The 24,450-nt window shown below is 40.2% G+C and overlaps 1 protein-coding gene across 2 annotated transcripts in view; it reads right to left on the bottom strand.

The window, feature by feature from the left end:
• prdm5 (PR/SET domain 5) overlaps positions 1-24,450 on the bottom strand; it is a 54,266-nt gene that overhangs the window by 18,923 nt on the left and 10,893 nt on the right. For both annotated transcript variants that reach the window (XM_005812741.3, XM_023339119.1), the window contains exons 9-13: positions 19,822-19,906; positions 18,600-18,757; positions 18,017-18,110; positions 13,032-13,192; positions 7,010-7,103 (exon numbers count right to left, since the gene is read on the bottom strand). In XM_005812741.3, coding sequence (XP_005812798.2) covers positions 7,010-7,103; positions 13,032-13,192; positions 18,017-18,110; positions 18,600-18,757; positions 19,822-19,906 — 592 coding nt within the window. The remainder of the gene's footprint in view (positions 1-7,009; positions 7,104-13,031; positions 13,193-18,016; positions 18,111-18,599; positions 18,758-19,821; positions 19,907-24,450) is intronic.

Genomic DNA, 24,450 nt, shown 5'->3' with positions numbered 1-24,450 from the left:
CTTTATCTGAAATCCGGTGTTACTTTCACGTCAGACGAAACAGGACAAACACTTTCCAAAGAGTTCGCTTTTTGTCTCATCAATCCACAGAATGTTTTCCTGAAAGTTTTGTGGGGTCATCAAAACTTTTAGAAAAGCTGAGATGATTTTGCTCAGCAGTGGTACCTCTGCCATGCAGGCTATCTTTGGGAGCAATCACGTCTTCACACATGATCACGTAAGTTTGGATATTTTTCCTTCGTAATAATGAACAACTTCATTTAAAAACTACATTTTCTGTTTATTTGTGTTGTTTTTGATTGGTAATTAAATCAGTTCAGTGTTCAGGACAATCTAGGAAGAGGGCCTGTTGGAAGCTGCAGAAACCATGCGGCTGCGGTGGAAGAAAACAACCTTAAATATACACAGAGCGCTGCAGTTTAACCAAAACATATCCCTGTGCTAGAATGGCTGAATACAAAGGCATTACCGTACTGCTCGGATTTTTATTTGTAAAAGAAATATTGAAATAAAACTGTGATCGTTTTCCTTCCGCAACGCAATTACGCACTGGTTTATGTTGTTCCATAACAAAAACCCGATACGATGCGTCGAAGTTTGTGGTTGTAACATGAGAATTTGTGGAAAAAGTTCAAGGTGCATAAATACGTTTACACGGCACAGTAATTACTGCAGATCTGCAACAAAAAAAAAGGGAGGGGGGTTCTCAAACTCAGTACACAAAACAAGCCATAATCATCAAAGCAACAGCGAATAATTCAGGATAAGTTGCTTTTGCTTCAGAAGATTGTAACCATGACCACAGCTAAGACAAACAAAGTCATCTGTGAGTAAATAACTCCAGAGTTCTGCCAGATGTTAGTTGTTTTGGGGCAGCTGTTCTGTTGCAGACTCACTTGCTGTTTCAAAACATAAAAAAAAAAAAAGTGCCGTATAAATAGCCGCCACAAATACGACACGCAAATGACGCACTGCACAACTTGTAGTGTGGCTCTGAAAGTACGCTCGAAACGATGATTACCGCAGTTTTTCATCCGATGTTTGGACAAAGAACAGAGAGCTCCTTATCTCAGGCCACAGAACAATCTCAGCAGAAAATGCACAAAGAACATCTTTTTTTTTTTCCTTTGGGTCATTTCTATAATTATACAAATATTTCAAAATTCACATGGCAATGATTTACTCATGTTAAAAAAAGGCTGCACCGCTAGCCTTTGGTTCGCCGAGGCTCACATCAGAGCAAATGTCAGTGAACCACCCCTCATTCAAACCGGGGCTGAGGAAAAGCAGACGCCGGGATTTCCCCGCCCCCCCCCCGCATGTCAAAAAAAACCTACTGTAAACAACCTGTTAATAACGCAATATAAGGTTTGTCTGTAATTATTACCCGGTGGTTGGTACCAGTGGGAATCCGGCCCTTTCCACTTTCTATTTGGGTGTGAAACAATGTAACATAAAAGAGTGTTTACATTCGCCAACATATGGCTTTATTCAGACATGTCAGGACCTCGGTGGTGGAAAGATCAACACGCGAAGGCGAGCGCTGCTGCGGGGAAACTGTAATAAGATGAAGACTTTTAATGATCGCTTATGGATTCTGAACATAAATTCACCACCAAATCTCTAGCCCGCCACCGTCATCGAGACCACAAAGACCCCCCGGAGCATGTTTTTTTGTCTCGTGTATCCTTTTTAACCCCTGTAATCAGTTTCACTGTTTCCCAGTTTGAAGTCAGATATGACCCTTTGAACCACAGACAAGCACCGAGACTCGTTTTCACCGGAGCTCCTTCCTTCGCTCTTGCAGCTGGCTTTGACTAATGCTGAAAACATTGAAGAGGAGGCAGCGGGTGTGATCATTGTTGAGGTTGTCTAATGTTTTTCTTTTTTACCCAACCAGCTGTCTCTGTTTCATCTCAGGGCTAAGTGTTTTTATTGGCTAATTCAATATTCAAAGCATTTCCATAACAGGCCTAAATTCACAGCCTGAGCTGTTGCAAAGTGTTCATACCCCTTGAACTTTCCACCTTTTCTCATGTTGCAAACATAAACTTTGATGTATTTCTTTGGGACTGAAATGTCTGAAAAGTGTGGCGTACATTTGTATTCATTCCTTGTGTCAAGATGCTGTAAAATCAACTTTCAGAGTAATTAAAGCTGCAGGTTGCTTGAAGGCTGTCTCATCTGGTGCATTCAGTGCATTTAAGGTGACCTGCAGTTAGTTTTTTTTATTTTATTTTATTTAATGTTTATGGTAAAAAGTTCAGTCTTGGTCAAATCTGACCAGAGCACTATCTTCCACATTTGTGCTGACCCTGCATGGCTCGAGGTAAACTGCAACCTGGACATTTAATAGCTTTAGTTTTAATGATGGCTTTGTTCTTGCCACTTTTCTAGTGGGTGCAGAACTAATAGTATCTCCTTCCAGAGCTGTGCCGCTCCTCCAGAGACACAATGAGCCTCTTGGTGGTTTCTCTGATTAATGACTCCTTGCCTCTCAGATTGGATGAATAAGCATGTTGTAGTAGGTGTGAAGTTGTACTGGACTCTTTGCAAACAGGTGAACTCTAAGGAGTTTAAGTAAAGGTGCAACACGAATACAAATGTACACCGAGGACTGCTGTAATAAGTAATAAATCATATTTTCTCAATAATTTTCATTCTGATGATTGATATTTCTTGATTGAAATTTTTAGAGACTTTATATTCCATTTTATTTATGGTTTCTGTTGTTTTATTTTGGATAATTTAAAATATCTTCTGGTTTCTATGTGAAGTGTTCTGTACAAAATTAAATATATTCATCTTTGAGAGGGCAAACTTCCGTCATTATGCCATTATTATCAATATATTGCTTGAAAATGGTCTCAAAACAACAATAATATCGTTTATCGCGATAATTACAGGGACGATATGTAATCCATCTAAATTTATTATTGTGACAGGACTATCCATGTTCCCCATTTTATATTTGTTAAAAATGGAAGAAAAAAAACTCAATTTTTTTCATTTATCTCACATTTATGCATCACCGTATGTTGGTCTACAGCAGAATCCAAGAAAAAAAAATCTTGGTAGTGGAAAAGCTTTATGGATTTATGCTGTATGCATATTTTTCACACCAAGCATCTATCCATGCTGACCCACATTGGCACATCGCAGCTCTGACAGCCGTTAACAGTAGACGTGTCCTTATTCTGCTCCTGCTCTCTCAATTTGTAGGAATCACTGACATAAACATCTATAAGCCTCTAAATGCTCTTTCTAGACGCCGAATATGGGCAAAGACATTGAAGTCAAACTGGGACCCGTCCCCAGATTAATTTTTCCATGAGCTGAAACACACACCAGTTTGTTGCACCACGGCTCACAGACTAACAATGATGCTAGCTGCCAACATGACATGTCCTATGATGTCAATGTGACGGCGTGTCACTAGGTTCTGTCAACATTTCCCTTGGCAAGGATCGCTTTTAATGACCCCGCGACGGTTATTCACCACAACGTGGCACACATGGTGGGAAAGTCTGCTCTCACCGAGCTGTGATGTGAAGTAGTTGATATCTGCATTGCCGCCGGGCCAGAAAGAATAATTTAGAAAATGATAGAAACATCCATCATGAGCGCTAAGCTCCACGACGCCTCGGTCCAGCGTTTTCTGACAGCTCACACTTTATGGGTTGTCAGTGATCTCATAAAATCGACTGCTTTCTCAGAAGACGCCAGCCTCCGTGGCACTTCTGCTAATTTGTTCGAGCCCAACACGATGTTCCCTGACCAAATGAAACTGAAACGCGATCCAACTCAAACACACATTGCGTGCCTTTCTGTACCGCTCCATGTATTGGTGTTGATGTTCTTTCAAATTTCCCTTTAATCTGTTTCACACTACGCGAACATCGCTTGCCGACTCTGCCGGTGAAGCGCCGCGGTGTTTCGCGTAAAGTGATAGGGGTCGGGAGGAGATCTCCAGGGAACCCCCAACAAAGTCCTCAGTGTTTAGCAGGTAAATAATCAATGCTGACTTGTTCCTGTGAAGCAGGAAGATAAACAAGATTAAGCTTTCCTGTCTGTCATACAGAGGAGCAGGAGAGGTGAGGGGCTGTAACTCTGAGAGTGCACTGCAAAAACACAAAACCTTACCAAGTATTTTTGGTCTAATTTCTAGTGCAAATGTCTCAGTGCACTCCAAATAATGCAAAATTAATTCGCAAGTGAATTTTCAGCCAAAAAATAGAAGCTTGTTTTAAATCAATAATTCCTTAATAATGATAAAAAGTAGAAGTTCCACTGGCAGATTTTCTCACTTAGAAGATGGGAAAAATATCTTGTTATAAGTTCAATAATTTGCCAGGGGAACTAGTACTTTTTTTTTACATCTATCTTAAGGATGATGATTTTTTTTTTACTTAAAAAACAAGCTCCTAGGTCTTGCTTAAAAATTACTTGTGAGTTAGTTTTGCTTTATTTCGAATTGTCTAAGATATCAGCTCCAGAAACTACACCAAAAATACTTGGGTTTTTGAAGTGTGGTCTAAAGGAATCTTTAAGCTTTATCTTCTTTTATTAGACCCATTTTTTTTACAATTTGGGTCAAATTCAGGAGTCATATCTGCAATATATGTGTTTAGATGTATCATGATGTATATGATAATATGATGTCAGGGTTGTCACTTTGGGAAGGAGCAAGTTATTTCTCCCCTCATATACAAAAACAACAAACAAACAAAAAAATCCAACAACTACAGAACCAGAGGACAGATTTACAGCTAGTCGGGGTCGAAGGTCGTGCGGCTGGATGCTTTCTTGGCATGGTCTTTTCTCTGTTTGCTCCTTTCTTTTCCTTTAGGTGTCTCTTCGGCTCCCACCCCTCCCCCAGCATTCCTCGCTTTTGTTTATGCCATATAAATACAATCAGAGCGGCCTGCAGACCACACTGGTACACATTCTCTCTTTCTGTTGGTTTGTCCTTCACACGTACACATGTACGCAAACACACGGATCCGCCGTTGGCACGACACAAAAAGGAGCTGTTGACAAAGTGCGGTGGGCTTGTTAAGGGACCACCAGTCAACACACGCAAACACTCTGACACAGTAATCTTACATGCAGCTGCGACGAGTGTTTAATGGGCTTTTATAAGACTTATTTACATGTGGAGCTGTGCATGAGGCTAGCTGATGAGTAAGTTTGGTCAGTTTTTGTTTTTTTTTTTCTGTTGATAAACTCCATGCAGCAACATGGAGATGCTTCATCAGGCCAGTCTGTGGCCACAAATGGAGAGAAGACGAAAGAGGGACGTGGCACAACGAGGCACAGAAAAGGAAAAAGTTTACAGAGCTTTGAAAAAGTATTAATTCTGTCTTCTTGTAACCACAAGTTGTACTTTATTTTTATGTGAAACACAAGTTGTAATCGGAAAATCAGATTGCACATGAATTAGGAATCGCTCTCAAGTATCATCTGGAAAGTAAGGTGTGCATTTTTGTTCAGCACCCCTCTATTATGGACGAACCAGGGGCAGATACTACAAGCTCATGCTTCTTTCTGCTCCGTTTCATTTGTGATTTCTTTTAGTTTTTACATCAACTATTCATGAAATGAAATGAAAATTACTGGTATTACTTAACATTTATTTCACCTTAGTGTATGTGTATCCCATGCACATAAACTAAGGCACATATGATGCACATGTGATGCACATGTGAAAACGTGGGACTCACATGTAAAAACATGGGGATCACGTGGGTTTTTTCCACAAAGTATTCCAAAATTACACGTAAACGTGTGAAAATTTGTGTGAACCACATGTGCATTTGTTTATGTGGTACATGATTTTCAGGTGTGATTTTTACATGTAAAATTAAAGAGATTTTTATTACATATTCAGTATAATCACTCAATGTTTACGTGGAAAAAAAAATCTGATCATACGTGGTGCACATGCGAGAAATATGTGATCCCATGCGACACACGTGATTCCATGTTGAATAAACCATGGATCACATGAACGAAATACTTTATCACATGTGGAAAATGGGAACCACGTGTGAATGTCATGGGATTGTTTTGTAAGGCGAATATTTCGACTGTGCGAAGTGTTGCATGATTGGTCAAAATTCGGTTGCCGTGTTTTATGCGGAAATGCGCTCGGACAGCAATGTTGATATTTTTCTTCAGCTAGTCACCAAAATCCGGTTTTGGTATCCGCGGAAGACATGATTACTATTGAGAAACGTTTATTTGATGCGTTGAGAAATTGTGTTAATTAGTTCATCACTAAATAACCAATATAAACTCTGCCTTGCCGGCAACCGCGTGACGGCTCGTCGTCTGTTCGGTCATCCGCTGGTCGTGTTTGTGGACTGTGACAAAAAACCGGAGTTCCCATGCAAAAACCGGTCTCGAACCCAGAACCTTCGTCTTGCAGGGCAACAGAGCAGCCCCAGACGTGTTTTTCAAGTTTCACCATTTCGCCATGATGTACTGCTTTCTGTTGGCCTGTCACATAAAACCGCAATAAAACACAATGACATTTGTGACTAATTGGGGAAAAAGGTCCAAGGGGTATGAATACTTTTCCGAGGCTCTGTAAGTGGGAATAAATGAGAAAAAGGAGAAGACGGCCAGGAGGCAGGCGGAGAGACAGAGGGAAGAAAAAAAGAAGGGGATGGAAGCCAAGAAGCGTCTGTGTGGCCGAGCCAGGCCTCTGCACCAGTCTGTTGGTAAGGAAACACACAGGAATGTGTAGCTTTAGTTTAAAGCAGGCTGATGAACATCCAGGGCTCAGAACTGTGGGGGTGCAGGAAGCTGATGAAAGCAGCGCTGCAACATATTGCATCTTTCTAACGTCTAAACACGATCCAACCAGATTTGATGTACAGGAGAGGTGCTGCGAACTGAGATGTTTAAATCTTTCTGTGCCAAGAATGGCCACTGCGTTCTTAAAAGGATTGCTATGCCGCACAAGTGTTCAATCATTTCATGACCAGATTCATTTGACACCAACCTGTATGGCTGCGGATGTGAACCCTCAGCGTGCCGTTGCTGGCGAACTTCTGTCCACAGTAAGGGCAAATCTTCTCCTTCTCCCCTGTGTGAGTCTGACACAGAAATGATAAAGAGAAACATGTGGTGGATAGGAAGACAACATCAGAAAAAAAAACCATTCAATCTTTGATCCTTCCAGTGTTCTTAAAATGTGATCCAGTGTGACTGATGGATTTTAATATCAGAAAGTGTATTTGTCAGATACTCGTCATCTATTTGTCGACACCAAATCTGCTGCTTCATTTCATCACAAAAACGCTGTATGTGCAGGTTTTAGCCAATCACATGCAAGACTTTTTAAGACATTTTAATGCCAGCTTGAATGAAAGTTAAGACCGAAGAAACTATAAATATCGGGAATGGCATTTTCCCCAATAACCCAGCTTGAGGTTTTTTGGTACAAAATGCATCCAGCCTCGTGTGGGTTCGCAACAAAGATGAGGATGCAGCAAAAACAAACATCCGTAACTGGCAACAAATTTGTGCTTGCAAATTTGTGCAAATTTTAGCACAAATAACACACTGAAGGCGACGTCGCTTCCTTTCCTATAGAACTTCCATAATGAGAGGACAATGGACCTTACCAAGCTCCGCCCACAACCGACTAGTGGCCGCAAGTCTCTCAAACAAAGCCTCGCGGTGCGTTGTTTCTATGTAAACATGGCGTCTTCCACGTCGACTGATTCTCTGCAGTGTATTTCTGACTCGATTAGTGCATCATTTCTACCGGATTTTCACAATATATCAGCTACTACGATGGACAGAGGAACTAAGAAGTTCATGTCATCTTTTTTGGATGAGATCAAGGTGTTTGAGCCACGCGATGCCTCCAACATTGTGCACGTCACAGCAAAATGCTTTCGCTCGATGAGGAAAACGGCAGATCCACACACCCTCTACATCAATAGAGGATGCCTATTGTTCTTGCAAGGCTGGGTAAGTCGGGCATTCATCGTTTTGTAGGTTACTTTTGAAATCAGTCGGTGATTCCCGTGGTTTGTTGGCAAATGTTTGAGTGTGCCTAGGCCTGATACACTGTACTTGGTGCTAGAGTGGCTAACACGAGTAACAGTTTAGTCCAAAGCCTTTTCTGCTAAAATAAAATCTTTAGTGTATGTCAGATACAGACACGTTGCATATTGATCTGTTTAGCTAACGTAAGACTGTGTAGCAGACAGGCTTCAAGGTGTAGAAGTTGTATCAGTTCTGCCATTATGCTGTACTTAGCTAACGGGAAGCTAAGTGTGTTTGTGAGACGGCCACGCACGTGACCACGTAGAATGGGCATCAGCCAATGAAAAGCGGCCCCTGTGGTAAGGTCCATCGCTTGCCTTCCTCAAGACAACTGACTGAAGTGCTGAGCTCCTACAGGCATTGCGATGCGACATGAGAAATGTGAAAAATGATAAACTTTTGTCGCGCTTTGTACATGGGGTTTCACCCCAAGTGGTAACCACTTCTGCCTGCTCATCGCTCCCCATTTGACGAGCTCATCAACCATGACGGACACAAAAAAGCTAGCTGGCTAGCACGGACATATTAGCAGCTAGTTAGCGGTAGCCTCAATTGACTCAAGTCACATTTGAGTTGTCTGTATGGGACTGAAACTAAGATTAAACAGTCTCGTCAGAGCAAAATGTAAGACTTTAATTTTATAGATTATTTTTTATTCTTAAAGAGTTTGTAGTTAGCTTTTTCTTTGCAGGAGAGATGCACATTCTGACATCAGCTCTGCAAGATCACAGACGGCACACAGATGATGGAAATTTGCCAGGGTCCAAAGATCCTTCCAGCTAGGAGGCAAAGGTTTGTTTTTAAACTACTCCTCCTTCTCCTTCCCCTCCTCTCACTTTCAAAACCCGAGCGCGGCTGAGCGCTACGAACCAAACCAGGCTGCACACGCAGCTCCCACATCTCTGAGTTCCTGCTTCCCAGGCTGCTGTAAATCTTTTGAAACAACAATGACACTGAAAGGTCCAAACTCAGAGCGACAGCTTCAACAGCCGTACGGCGGTGCAGGAACACCTCCCCTCCGGGGCCCCCGTCCTTCTCCCCGTCGCCCCACCACGTCCCTCTTGACACCTCAGGTGTTTTGTTACAACCCCCCTACCCCGTCCTCCCGTCCACACATGCTCAGAGAAAAGCTGACACAGACGAGCAGGCTGACGCTCAACAATGCACAAACAAAACCCACTGATACGAACACATGGGTTCCAGATGGATCAATGCGGCTCGTACAACAGACAAAACCTCACCGGTATTTTTACCTTCACGCACCGACAGCCCGAGGGAGCGTCACCTGTGTGGAATTTATTGACGGTTGTTTCTAATTACTGCGTGTTTTCATTATTTTTATTTTATTTTTTTTCACATGAAGAAACAAAACCAAAAAAAAAGCAACCCAGTAATTTTCAATCATTTGTGCATTCTGCACATTCTTGTACATACGTGCAGAGAGGACACGGTGTCCGTGTTCACGTTGACAAGAACACACACGTTCTCATATAACGTGAATCCAGGCTCGTGGTTCGGGATGACTCATCGCTTTATTCTGAAGTGGCACAAGAGGACTGTAAGTGAGCCTGGATAATGGCCGTCACTCAAAGCCATCCTTAACCATGATGATCTTGTTTTCTTCTCCTTTCTCCTCCTGGAGCTGCTGCTCGGTAAACCGACACTTGATTAAGCCCCCAGAGGCCATCAGGCGCTCGACTAATGCCTGTGCATGTTGACAGGAGGCTTTACCCACAACTGTGGAGAAGTCTCATACCACTTAATGGTTTTATTTGTTCAACTGCTCCAAACGGAAAAAAGCTACGACTCACAATAGAACTGGTGCGGCTTCCAAAGCCAGGGAGATAAAAAAATATATATACAATCACACATTGCAGATGTACGTATTTCCTAGTAGGGATGAAATGATTAATCGGATTAATCGTGATTATTCGTCTCATCTAATTAAGTAATTGATTAATCCTTAACTTGAGCATAGAGGCCATTCAGAGAGGCAGTGATTAAGACAAAACTGTACATCTTGCATCTAAGATAAAGGTAAATATTTTCTTCACAGAACTCCTCAAATGGCAGTTTTAGTTTCACATGGTTCAGAAAAAACCTTCCATAAAGCACCTTTAGTTATTTAATTATTAATTGGTAAATACAAAAGGAATAATCAGCAGATCAGCTCTGCACTGTGTTGATGTTAGAAGTATTTTCTTTTTATCTGTAGATGCATCCTTCGCCTCAAAAAATTGAGTTCACATTATTGCATTTTAGGAAATACTTTTTTTATTTTCTTATTAATAAACTAATATTAGAAATAATTTTTTTTAAATCTATTTTTAAATGTATTTCTAATATGTTTCTTGCTTTACTAATTCGGTGACATCTGAAATCAGTTGCTTTCCCTGGATTTTCTTTAGGGGCGTCGTAGGGGGAATCACAATGGAAAATTGTACTATTTGAATTCTCATTTGTAAAGATTGTATATCTATTTGTGAAAATCTTGATAAATACACTGGAGTGTACAGTTGTAAAGTGAATATAGGTCAAAAACACAAGGTTATTAATACTGTTTCTCTGCAGAGATTTACTTAAATATGTCAAATATTTCATCACATTTTTTCTAACAAAAAATATATGAAGAATGGCTTTATGTAACTTGTAAAGTTTGACTTTAACCATATTGCGTGTTAATGTAAATCCAATTTTTATTTGTCTCATGTCGAAAAAACATTCAGAAATGCATGGAAATCTAACGTAAAGCTAAGCTTTCTTTGTCAAATGTTTGGTTTATAACGATACTTATGCTTTTTTATATACTTAATACATTTATAAAATATTTGTTGACCAAATTTGGGGCAAAGTCACATTTGCGATGACAATTTGGGAGAGCACAAAGTTTCCAGAAGCAACTGAAGTGTTGTGGTCAAATGGGGCGCATGTAAACACAGCCAGCAAGTCGTCGTCTCCTCGGCAACCTGACTTTGATCAGGCCCGGGCCCCAGGCGGCCTCCAGACGCTGGTCAGCAGCGAGGCAGTTCAAGAGTGGCTGTCTTCGGGTCCTACTGTTCTGGTACTTTTTCCCTTTTGCCGCGTGCCAAGAAGCTGCTTGGTTTCAATCTTGATCCACAACCGTCCCGGGCGGCGTCAGGTTTGGGGCTCGTAATCTGCAAAGAGATCTTTTTTGGAGCTGTGAAGCCCTGCAGAGCTAATGTTCTGACTGTCGTTTCGAATCTATAAAGGAATCCATTTGATAAGCGGCAGAAATCAAGATGGATGACTACACCGAGTTCGATAATCTACGATATTGCTGCAGATGGCCGCATCGCTTTATGATGACAAGAGGCCTCTTGGGATTTCAAACAGTGGAAGGTTTTTGGAGGAGCAACAGGGTCAGCTAGCAAAAGGTTTAGGTTATGAAACAGCATCACAAGCTTTGACCATCTCACAGAGAAACATTTAACCGTTAAGAGAATGTCAGAGCTGAACACCTACTGGCTGCAGGACGACAGGGACTACACTGTAACAACACAAAATCAAAGTATTTTTGGATGAGTTTCTGTAGTGCAAATATTTTAGTACATTTGAAATAAGACAAAAGTAACTTACAAGTTACTTTTCAGCAATAAATAGGGGCTTGTTTTAGGTCAATAGTTCATCAATTGTGATGAAAAAGTGCTAGTTATAACTGAATAGTAATCTGCCAGTGGAACAAGATAAGACTCGTATTATAAGTTCAAATCTTTGTTCCACTAGCAGAATATTTCACTTGTAATTTGTCATTTTTCATCAATATTAAAGAATTATTGACTTAAAACAAGCTCCTACATGATGGTAAAAAAGTTTCTTGTAAGTTATTTTTTTCTTATTTCAAGTGTGATAAGACGTTTGCACAAAAACTAAACTTTTGAAAGATTTTGTGTTGTTGCAGTATAAGCAAGCGCATGGAAGAAGGCACTCTTGCATGCAAAACATGATGGAAAATGAACACTGAACATCACCCTGTCATTGTTATATTGAGTAGGTCATTCCTATGCCAAAACATGGTGGTGGCAGCATTTTGCTGTGGGGCGGATTTTGCTCAGCAGCTGGATGGATCTAATATGAGGGAATCCTGGAAGAAAACCTGTTACAAGCTGCAAAAAAACCTGAGGTCGACCTTCCAACACGACGATGACCTTCTGTTAAAATGGCCTAGTCAAAGTCCAAATATAAACACAACCAGATTTGAAGCTACTTTGTAAAAAAAAAAAAAAAAAAAAAAAAGAGAATAAAAGAAGTTTTCCATTAAGACTTGAAACTGCAATTGTACCTATAGCTGGTTCTACAAGCTAATGACTCAGGGGTGCATTCCTCATTTTTCAGGTTTTTTAATCGTAAAACCTAAAAAAAAACAAAAAAACATTTTCTTTTCACTATTTGGTTATGAACAGAAGCCGAGAGAAGTTTCCCCATATACTTTTTCCCAGTTGTTTTCTCGAGATAACGAGTTGATGGGTGTGTGTGTTAAACCTGATTCTTCAGATGCCACCACAGCATGCCATGATTTCTAACTGTGACTCATGGCATCTTTATGTAACCATGACTCTTCATCTTGAGAAAACCATTGAGGAAAAAGTAAGATAATCATCTTGTTACCAAGAGAAAGGAATTAATGTCTTCTCCTGATAATGGAGGAAATGATCTTATTATTGTGAGAAACCTGTCGTTGTTTTATGATAACATAAATATCTCGTTATATTGAAAAAAAGAGACTGCAACCGTTCTCAACTTTTGTAGCTATGCCCCACTTCACATCTATTAAATAAAATCCCAAACAGACTAAAAAACTCTCCGATTTACGGTTTCATAAGTATGTTTTCTTTCACTTTATATAGTTTGAACTTTACGACAATTGTCACGACAATTTCGTCTGAACTCAGTTTAAAGAGGCTGCGGTCGCATAATCACTGCGTGCGATTGAAGCCCGCTCCACTCACCTTCTTGTGGCTCTTCAGGACCGACGGAGTGACAAAGGCCTTCTCGCACAGGTCGCACTTGTACTTCTTGTGGCCATCGTGCACCACCTGGATGTGGACGTTCAGCGTGTCCTTCCTCTTAAAGGTGGCGTCGCACTGGTCACATTTGAATGTCCTCTCACCTGCAGTGAGGACAGGGAGCCCGCTTTAGAGGGAGCTGCTTTGTGTGAGCTATTGTTGTCGCCTCTTTACACCAAAACAACGAGCTGGACCCCAATTTCACCATTGTGTGGGCAGAGAAAACTATAAAGAGAGGGCTTTTTCAGCTCCACACAATGGTTTTTCAGAATGGTCTGGCTGTGCTTTACTCTTTTTTTATTATTATTATTCTTTTACTGAAAACATACCCTGTTTTAATAGTTGTTCTGCTAACAGAGCTGAAAAGGGCTGCAGTCAGACAGCATGCAGACAACCCGAGCAGCTCCCGGCGCGGAGCCCGATGTCTGCCTCGGCTCTCTGCCTCCGCACAACAGCCTCTATTGTTGGGGAGTCCGTGTTTCCATTATATGGAGATCATTCAATTTCCACAGCCTTCTTCGGATGGAGTCTAGCGAGCGGTTTCAAGCCCGGTGATGGTCAGTTCAATAAGACAGAACACAACTTGGAAACCGAGGATCGGCGTGTTTTCGATCAGCCGGAGACGTTCGCCTGCCGGTGATAAATGTCAACAGCGGATCGCGCGCAGATTCTATTAATACGCAGAGCCGGGCTTTTTGCTGAATCTGAAGCTGTGCATGTTTCCACACAGTAACACACACGCACACACCCCCACATGCATCCCAGTAATGCACACACGCACATGCATACTTACAATGAGTTATTCTCAAAGCCTGGAAGTAGTAAAAACACAGGTGGTGTAAAAAAAAAAGAAAAGAAAAAAGAAAATCATCTTATGCAAGACTGAAAATGTATGTTCAGGAATTTTCCCGAATTTGAAACTGGACTGGATGACATGAATATTATCACAGGTTTCTTCAGTCATGCTTAAAGGGGCAGGATTATGTATTTTCCAGCCACATAGTACCATTTTATAGAACAATCAAGTCAACAATGTCACCTTCAATTGTTATAAAAATGCTATGTCAAAAATGACTTAAATCTGACTTTGCAATTTAACACCTTGAAATTGGGCCACTGTCTCTTTAAGAAACTCCTGCTTTTTCTGAAGCTCCGCCTTCAGCACGACGTCATATCAACGCATCAATCCAGTTTCTCAGAGTGCTGGATTGAGAAATAGTTCACATAGTGAGCTCAGCGAGTTTGCTAATTGTTGTTGCTAGTTTGAAGGAGCTCAGTGGGAGAGTTCACAGCTTTGACCACAATGCCAAAATTAACTGAAGAGTGCAGCAGAAATAATGTCCAACCAGATTGTGACGTTGACCTCAAGTGTACTCAGGTTATAAGGCACAGTAATGATTCAAAGCACACCAACAAATCCGCATCTAACTCGCTAAAAGAAAGTTTTGGAGTGCCCTAGTCAAAGCCCGAACATAAATCTAATTGAAGCGGTGAGGCATGATGCTAAATATCTGGTCAGCGCTCAAAATTCTTCCAAAAGTAGCTGAATTAAAACAATGAGTCAAATGAAAGTGGAGCAAAATTCCTCCACGCTGATCTAAATGACTCATTGGTAGTGATTGCAAACGTGATGGCAGTTATTAATGATAATATTGGTGATCAGCACAGGTTTAGGGGATCAATTACTTCTCTTCTAGTTGGTTGGGATAACTTGAAAGAACCATTTGAATTTGTATGTATTTAGAATATGTGACCTGAAATGTAAATGTGACAGAAAACAGTAAAACAGAAGATGCATAAGGGAGAAATCATTTTGTGCTGAATACAAATATAAACCAAAAGTAAACGTGTAACATTCACACATATTTAATAAGTAATACTTGTCCTAAAAAAGCTTCCACCACATACAAAGCGGCTGCAGCAGCATGTTGCTCCAGTTATTTTTGCTTCACAACATAAATGTTCAAAAACCCCAAGTACCCAACGTCTGCTCTACGTTCTGGAGCGGATTTGTTCCAGTTGTAACTCGTCTGGACTTAATACTTTTTATAACTTGATTTATGATGGATTTTAAATAATGTGACTTCTTTTTTGGCTGTATATACTATGCTGTGATTTTTGGGTACCCGTCTGCAATAATTGATTAAAATAAAGTTCGTGTAGCACACTTTCTTTCTAGTTTAGTTTTAGTTTTCATTCTGCTTCAGTGTAACCACTGTGAAAAAAAATAAACTATTGCTTGCGGACGCAGAAAAGCAAGTTGCAATCCTGATCAATATCGTTCTCATTAAGCCTTTGCAAATACCAAAAGGGTTTAAGTCACGGAGTAAGTTGTTACAGTTACCCTTTAGGAAAGTTATAGAGTGAAGGCGCTATGAGAGAATTATTTATTTTAGTTTCATTATTGAAAGCAGCAGATTTTTTCTTCATGAGGAGACACTCTTTGCTTTCCTCTGTACTATAGGAAATAAATGTAGATGAATTCTTTTTCTATTTGAAGCACTTATGCATCAGTGGAAGGAGGGAGCCGTCAGAGTCGATGCACATCATTTGCCCGAACAGCAGGGCTGTGCACAGCAGTGGAAACACACAAAGCAAACCACCAGGATAGATTAATAGTTCCAGGTGAATAAGTTTGGGAGGACAAAAGTTTAGGGCAGAATAATGGAAATGCACCTATAGAAAACAGATTAATAATGTAATTCTCCCTCCCAGAGTGCGGTGAAATCTGCTAGTATACTGCCTGCCACCTGGGACAGCAGCAGGAAATGCCTCCAGTTTTACAATCTCCTTTGTTATCTGGCTCTGTGAGAGAAATGGTGCTGCATCCTGCCAAGCCTCAGCCACAGGGTGTGTCAGCCTGACGATCTCTCAGAGAGAGGACACATGTTGTTAATCAGCCACAGGGACGAGCTGATAACTCATAACAATATGGGAAATATGGAAAGAACTATAAAACCCACAAGGAGACCAGATCCAGTGGGAAGGAGTAACATTTCTGGACCAGTTCATGGCGAAACGCATCGTATCTATCTGTCTGTCTATCTATCCAATAATCAATCAATCAATCAATCAATCAATCAATCAATCAATCCATCCATCCATCCATCCATCCATCCATCCATCCATCCATCCATCCATCCATCCATCCATCCATCCATCCATCCTCTTCACTTAAACTGGATCTCTGGGGAACAGAAACCCAGACATCTCTGACCCTGCCACCACTCTTGCGCTCATTTTTAGTTGACAAAAGTCAATCCAAATAAAGAGCATTCACACCAATATATTTAGATTTTTTTTCGCTTATTGAAAGGTCTACAACAAATAAGCACTTTGTACCAAGAAGAAGCCTCAACAATGACATACAGTGAGATTATGCTGCTTTTAAGAGAGGATGCAACAAATTCTTTCCCTCAGTACAGTTACATTCAGACGCAATTACATGCCTCATTACTCTGTGAAAATACACTCCAGAATTCTGCAGCTGCAGCCTTTATGGGTCTGGTATTGATAGTACCATTTGCTGGCTACTGTTTGCTAAAGCTGGTTGATTTAAAGTCAGCATAACATCTATAATTTTTTTTAACCAAGTTATTTATCATAGTTTTTAGGCAGCCTCTCATTTTTTTAAAACTTGTCACTACAGCTCTGTTCTCTTAAAGAGAAACAGATAATAAGATAATGTCCCACTGCAGTGACAGGCTCCTGCTTCAATTTGACCGTTTTAACACTTTCCACTTTTAACTGCAGACAAAAATGCATAATTGATGACGTTGCAACAGCACTTCAGTAAATATGGCATTGAGAAGGAAAAAGTAGAAGATCCCTTTAAGTGCTTTATTGATTTTTTCCCCCTCTTCCTTTTGTTCTTTTTGGTATTTCTACAGAAAGCAGAACTTAAAACTGGTTCGGTCTTAGAATAACTCTTTGCTGGGTCAGAGCGAATCAACTCTTGTCAGATGCAGGGGACAATCTGCAGCTAACATGGAGACCAACAACAAGCAATTATAAAGTTTCAACTTCCCATACTGTAAATTTCCCCATGCTTTTTGATTCACAACTGGAAAAAAAGAATTATTAACATTAAAAAGAAGATGAGCAACTGTCTGAAATCTTCCAGCAAGCATTGATGTGAATGCAGACCGATGTTTGCAGAATCAATTAGACTTAACAGGACATTGAAAATGCTGATCAGCATTGCAAAAAGCTTGCAGAAACACTGACTAATGCTTAGAAAATGAGCATACAGTCCTTGAATTTTTCACATTTTATCAACTTATAACCACAAACTTCAGCTTCATTTTTATTGAGATTTTATACAGAAGCTCAACATAAAGTAGTTTGAGACACTTTGAGACTCGCGAATAAACTACTTGATTGGGGGAACCTTTGTGGAATTTAATCCAGGTTTGAAAGTCCGATGAAGGCCTCCGAGGTTTGTTAGAAAACATTAGTGACCAAACAGCTTAATTAAGACCAGTGAACACAGTAGAGAGGCCAATGGGAAATATGTGGAAAACATTATAACGGAGTTGGGTCATAAGACTATAACAAAAGCTTTGAGCATCCCTAGAGCACTCTTCAATCTATCATCACAGATCCACAGCTCTGGTGGGAGAAACTGTTGACAGGACAAATCTTGGTGGATCAGTGGCAAGAAGAAAGATTGGGGTGAAAGAAAGTAGTAGTGAAAGGTGGAAGGTCACCTGGCTGTATGACCCTAAACATACAGCCAGAGCTACAATGAGAACAGAGCCAGCCAGGTTTCCAAAACTGAGAATCACCGACTTTCTAAATCTGCCTTTGCCTAATTAGGGAATGCAAAGTTGGTTGAGGTTTGTGGCTGTAAAATGTGGAAAAAATTAAACTTTTGTAAGGGACTGTGAATGAGCAAGCAATCTTTGAAGAACATGGTCCATACTTACTGTTGTGGATGAGAAGGTGGCGCTGCAGAGAGAAGGGGGTGCGGAACAGCGCCTTACACTCCTCGCACTGAAAGGGCCTTTCCTCGGAGTGGGTCTGCAGGGAAGAGTCGGGCAGAGTCAGCGTCTCTCCTAATGAGCAAGCTGAGCCGCCTCCTGCCTCAGCTTGGCCTTTAAGACGGCTTCATAAACTGATTTTAATGGATCGTACATAATAGCAGCACCCAATTAGGTCTGGTGAGGTGATGAAGACAAGCGGCTTAAGGGGATTCTTGTGCAAAATGCTTCTGTTTCACCTGACCATGCCCACACCGCTCCGCCCCGCCATCCACTCCCCTATCAATCTGAATGACACCTTAATCCCTAAAGTAAACACGAGGAACCCGGAGGGCTGGAAAGGGCCAGAGACCCCACAGATAACAACCACCAACGAGACCCTGATTGATTACAGCCTTGCTAATGACTAACTTTGAAGTGACAGATTGTCTCCCCAAAGAAAACAATGAATCTATAAAGAGAAGACCTCCTACTCTAACTTAATTTGCTAAAAGACAAACAATAGAGCTCTGATTCTGCGTTTGCTCACCTTCTTGTGATTCTTGTAGACGTTGCGGTGAGCGAACTCTTTTCCGCACAGCTTGCACTTATACGGTTTATCTTCGCTGTGGATGATCTTGTGAGCCGTGACCTGATCCAAACGCTTGAATGACCGACTGCAGATCTCACAGGTGTAGGGCCGCTTCTCTGAGGGACAGATTGATGCAAGTTCTGCTTAGTTAGCAGAAATGAAACTTAAGAAAAGTACAAAAAGTTGAAACTAGATTGTCTAAAAACCACGTGACCTAATTCATCTCATTGTTTGACATTCAGTCAGACTAAAAGTTTCCTGTGTTAGGCCAGTTGGGATTTCTAAAATAATTTCTAGCTCCTAAATTTTAGAACAATGAGACATAGAATTTCTTCTATTGTTTCCTAGAAATTCAGAAGGTTATATGTAGCAAGCTGAACTTGCCAAGTGTAGACATTTTTGGGAACAAAAGCAAAAAAGTGAAGATATGAATTGAAACAAATCCTGTAACCACATGGGCTGAAAGACTACTCTGAGGCGAAGTAGCCATTATTCAAAAAATAAATGGAAAAGGCCTGATTACACCTTTGCAAAGGCACAGAGGGACAAAGACTCTATTTTATGGAGACATGTCTGATGAAACTAAGCTTGTAGTTTGGCCATAATGACCATCATTATACGTTGGAGGTAAAAGGAAAAACATTACCAGTTTAAGAACTTCGAAGTAAAAGCTGTTGCAGCGTCGTGTTGTGGGAGTTTGTGCTTCACAAAAAAGATGGTATTCGTAATGTTGGGATATTGAAATCAACATCTGAAGACATCAGCCAAGAAGTTAACGTTTGGCGGATGACCCTCAGTGTCCAGCCAAATTCATTACAAAGTGTCGGATGGAAAACAAACTCAGTGTTTTGGAGTTACCATCACAGAGCGCTGATCTCAGTCCCGTAGAAAAGGCGGCCTACAAACCTGACTCAGATACTCTAGTTCAGTAAGAGGTCTAGGAAACTTATGAGAAGCTTGTTGATACTCGAAGTATAATACCAAAGTCATACCATTCAAAAAGGCAATGCTACCAAAAACTATCAAACCTGTACATAATAATGTAAAGTATTACAAATTCTCATTGTTCTGGCATTTAGCAAATAGGAAATTGAAAATCCCAACTGACTTTAAACAGGGCACGTTTACTCGTGTAATAATCTGGTTTCCACTGTGCTCATTTGATGGAGTGTTTTCTTACCAGAGTGTGTGATCATGTGGCGTTTCAGCTGGTTGGTTGAGATGAATTTTTTGTCACATGCATGACATTCAAATATTTCGTGTATCTACAATAAAAAATAAATGACAATGAGTTTATGTTAAAGCCATGCAAATGTTTTTTGTTTTTTTTTCTTCCTTTAAAGCCAGGGCCGACGGGAGCTCGGGGGTATAATTCTGGGATGGTCAACTGTTGCAAAAATCTTGACTGTTTTCATTAGACTGATGTCCACACACAGAAAAGCAATTAAAGTGATGAAAAGTCTCAATCCCTTCATTGCTTCAGTGCGTGCTTCCAATAATAGCGCTTTTAATAGTTCCCACAGCTACAATAGCATATGCTAATGCAACACAGCTCCTCTTGTCAGTGCTGCTTCTGCAGAAGCTTGTTCAGCTAAATGATGATAATGGAAGTCTTAAGCTGCTTTTCAGCTAGAGTGTCATTATGGAAAGTTTGATTGCTCCTCGGCTTGAAAAATACTTCATGCTCGGGCGGAATTGATTGAAGTTGTGAGAACATGCCACGTTACGCAGTCATAAATGTGCCATATTTATAATAACACTTTATGTTTTGGTAGGGAAGGGATTCTTTGGAGCGTTTCCACCTTCCAGGGGAAAAGTAATTTGTCAAGATCTGATTCGATGGTGACACAAATTCTGCCTCTCTGATGTTTGTGTTATGACAGGCAACAGATCACTGTGTGTGTGCGTATGCGGGCGTGGGTGTGTGTGTGACTCAATTTAAATTACTGCCTCGTTTAATGGCTTGGTCTGCGAAACTGGTCGAGGTACAAGCGGCATTCATGACAATCTAGATTCACATCTGGATTTACGTGCATAAAACAATTTGGAAAAAATTAATGAAAGAAAATACAACGCTTTCAAAAAGTATTAACATTCTCTTAAAAACTTGTGCCCCATGAAGTCATAACAACCACAAACTCTAATGTATTTTGTTGGGATTTTCTGTGATAGATGAACATAAAGTATCATGTAATTTCGAAGTTGGAAAAACTGGTGCATGGTTTTGTACAAATAAAAACCCAAAAAGAGTGTCAACCATTTAAGATCAGCCAGGGTTAAACTCCAGCAGAAAGGTAACTCCAAACATAAATAGTCACAATTGAACAGTTTAGATCAAAGCATATCCATGTGATGTAATGACCGAGTCGCAGCCAGGAACTAAATCCAATCCAGAATCCATAGCAAGACTAGAAAATTGGTGGCAGCAACGGCTCTCCATCTAATTTGTGGCAACTTTAGTTAGTATGCAAGTGCAGAAAAACACCAGAAATAAGTCCATGCATCACTTTGTGTTGATCAGGTCACAAAGAATCTCAATAACATGAAACAAGGTTTGTGGCAGTAATTTTTGAAAAGACTCATGGGACAAAACTGATGCATTTTAACGTTATATTAATCTATGTATGAAGTCTAAATACTGGAAAAAAGAATGTCTTTTGCTGCTTTCTAACTGCAGTGAAATTATTCTGTCACAACTTTGTCAACTAGAAAAAGCTGTTATAGTTCTCCTAAAAAGTTCTTGCATAAAACCCACACATGAGTTTGGCGAGGTCGCCGTACTCCGATCGATTCATCAAAGTTTAATGCTGTTTCCTTAAGCTAGTTATATATTTTACTGTCTCTGGTTTTGTTGCTGCAATAGGATCAAAACACTTTTCCAGCATCCGCAGTGAAATAGTGATTCTCTGTTTCAGTGGCCACACAGGAACATCTTACTCTTACTGCAAAACACAAAGGAGATTTTAAACAGGAGAGCTCCGAGTCAAAGATAGCTGAGGTAGATTAAACGCCCCAGAGGAACAACCGTACTGTAAATCCCAGCTTCCAGGTGACTATAAGTCTTACAAAGTGTGGCATTCGAAGATGAACAAGCCAACAGGGGTTTTGTCTGTAGCTCGATCTGAGTGATGAATTTTGACAACAGAAAATTACAATTCCCAATTACCACCATTTTTAATGAAAGCTAAGCGATGACAGCCGCTGGGGTGAGTTATCGGAGACGGCCAGGATGCTCATATGTAACACCAAAAGTCTCTCAATGTGCAGCTTTGACCTGGCTGAAGAGCAGCTAGGATAACAACACGTCCAAAAGAAACTCCTCGAACATTTTTTATTTGGTTTTACAACGGATGTCATAAAGAATAAGAATAGACTGCAAACATATTCAAATCTCCGTAAACTTTAATATTCCCGGGTAATATTGCGAAAGACTAACAAAAAGTAGTGAAAAGGAAGGAAATGATACAATATGTTTTACAACTAAAAATATGAACAGTGTGGCCGGAGATTCCTAACAAGCTGTCGGCCATATTGATAGAGACCAGTTAAATAATGTAAATAAACTCATTTGTAAACATAAAATGACTCATGTCATGCTGTATATTTCACATGCACTCACTCACTTTTGCAGTACATGACGAACAATTACTCTCATTACTACCTGTGCAGATGGTTTTTTTGAACTGCTGAACTCTCAAATGTGCATTCATCTTCACAATGAGGTCATGTAAAATCATGTTCTGTATAATATTTCAACGTAATTGCCGACAGCTAATAAAGTCTGATCCCATAGTCAATTCCCTGGAAAACATGAGTGTTTTTTACGCCATGGCTCTAAACTGAGAGCATCAAAGCCATCAAATGTTCACTGTGGATCAAATGTTTTCTTCTGCAGATGTGACTTTATTAACGACGAGCCGTCGTTTCAGCAGTGAAACGACGGCTCTGTTGTGCGAGTATTGCTATTTACATTTTTTGAATTAGAGGAAATTATACAGAATGGTTCACCTTCAAGTTTGTTCACGAGCATACACTTCGACGAGCCAAACCTCCGTGTGTGAAATCACTGAGTGCACCACAACAACTCTTGATCATGTGGATGTAGTTACTGAGGGAAGAAGACTCACATTTTGCCTTTATTAAGCATCAGTGAGATGTTTAAAATTAATTCTAAATGGTTTTTCTACAAAACACTAAGACATGTTGACGGTTTATTTAGGTGAGAGATTGAGACTTTCATCAGGTAACAAAGAAATGGAAATGTTGACAGCGATTTGGAAATATCAGATTAAAATTTCTACATTCTGTTGGGATTATATCCAAAGACAGATGTTTACAGGTAGCCATGCTAACTGTGCTAATCATGCTAATCAGTAAAATTAGATAGCAAAATTAGAACTCTGTAGTCATTTCATCATTGCTTGAAAAAATTAGTAAAACTCTGTTTTACCACCTCTGTTCTCTCATACACCCAGTGTGACATCACCTCTTCCTGTATACTAAATACTCTCACCAGAAATGCTATAAAGAAATTTTTTGAACACTTTTACAAAACTTATAGAAAGGGGCAAATTGAATGTCGTCAATGAATTTTGATTGGTGAATCTCTCACTATTAATTTAAAACCAGTAATGATCTTTTCTTGTAGTTATTTGGACATTCACTTGGAGAATGACAGGACAACAAGCTAAAAGACTACACATCGGATCCCTGGTATTTGGAGATGTTAGGGATTACGGCCGCCAGCAAATAGATAAAACTCCGCAAATACTTCCTCTGATGTATCCTCAAGTGACGGAAATTAGGAAGACTGTGGTCTTCCTAATTTCCGTCACTTGAGGATAGTTCATTAGTTGAAGTGACCGGGTAGCAGTCAGTAAGCTTTTGACATCAACAGATGGTCTGAGCCTGAATCAGATCTTTGTCTGAGATCTGACTGAGGTATTACACAAAAAGTACATTTTAGTATTGTATTGTTTTGATGCTGGTGATTAGAAGCCAAAAGCAGATCAGAGCCAGACTCTTGATGAAAGATGAGGATTAAATCAAAGACAGGTGACGGAAAGCTGGACAGGAACAACAGAGGAACCACGAAACCAAAGAGCTGAAATTCTAGGCGGAGTGATTTCTGACATGGAAACCAGGTGACTACAATCAGCAAAATGAATGGCAGCTTGAGTGAAGAAACTGTGAAAACTAGAGCAATGGCAGAACAGAAACGCAAATAATTAAAAGCGCACCAGTCCGAAAAGGGGTAAATATAAAAACTAAAGAAATAATTTGAAATACTAGAGCCAAAATGCTCAGCTACATTTTCAAAGTTTTTCCTTAATATTTATCACTAAACTCAATGCATTCAGTGACCAAATGAGCAATTTACAGCATTACATAGGAGAAAAGCTGAATATGACATTGCCAAGTAAGGACTTGAGCTAAATGTTCCAAAACGTTGTGAAGTAAATCCCATACTTTCAGTGGAAAGCATTGCACTTGGGTTGTTATAAATGTTATAACCGATTATTTAAAATGATTTATGTAATAGCAGCTAATTGCGCTAAAATTACAGCTGTGTGACTCAGAGGAATGCAGTCTGATGAGTACTTACCCAAACATGAGTGACCAAAAGCGCGAAACAAAACTAGGAAGATATCCACAGTAACAAAAGCAAACATTTGTCTGCATAAAAAAAATAAATTGTGGGGGGGGGAATTATTTAAACAGCTGTGTTCAAATCTGCAATCCATCAATAAGAGGGAGAGAGGATCCTGACGCCAAAGTTAAATGCTTACGGTCTGCCAATAGAGGCTCT

This window comes from Xiphophorus maculatus, chromosome 9 (genome assembly GCF_002775205.1).
Source record: "Xiphophorus maculatus strain JP 163 A chromosome 9, X_maculatus-5.0-male, whole genome shotgun sequence".
Classification (NCBI taxonomy): Eukaryota; Metazoa; Chordata; class Actinopteri; order Cyprinodontiformes; family Poeciliidae; genus Xiphophorus; species Xiphophorus maculatus.
This window is presented reverse-complemented; position numbering and strand designations above follow the sequence as displayed.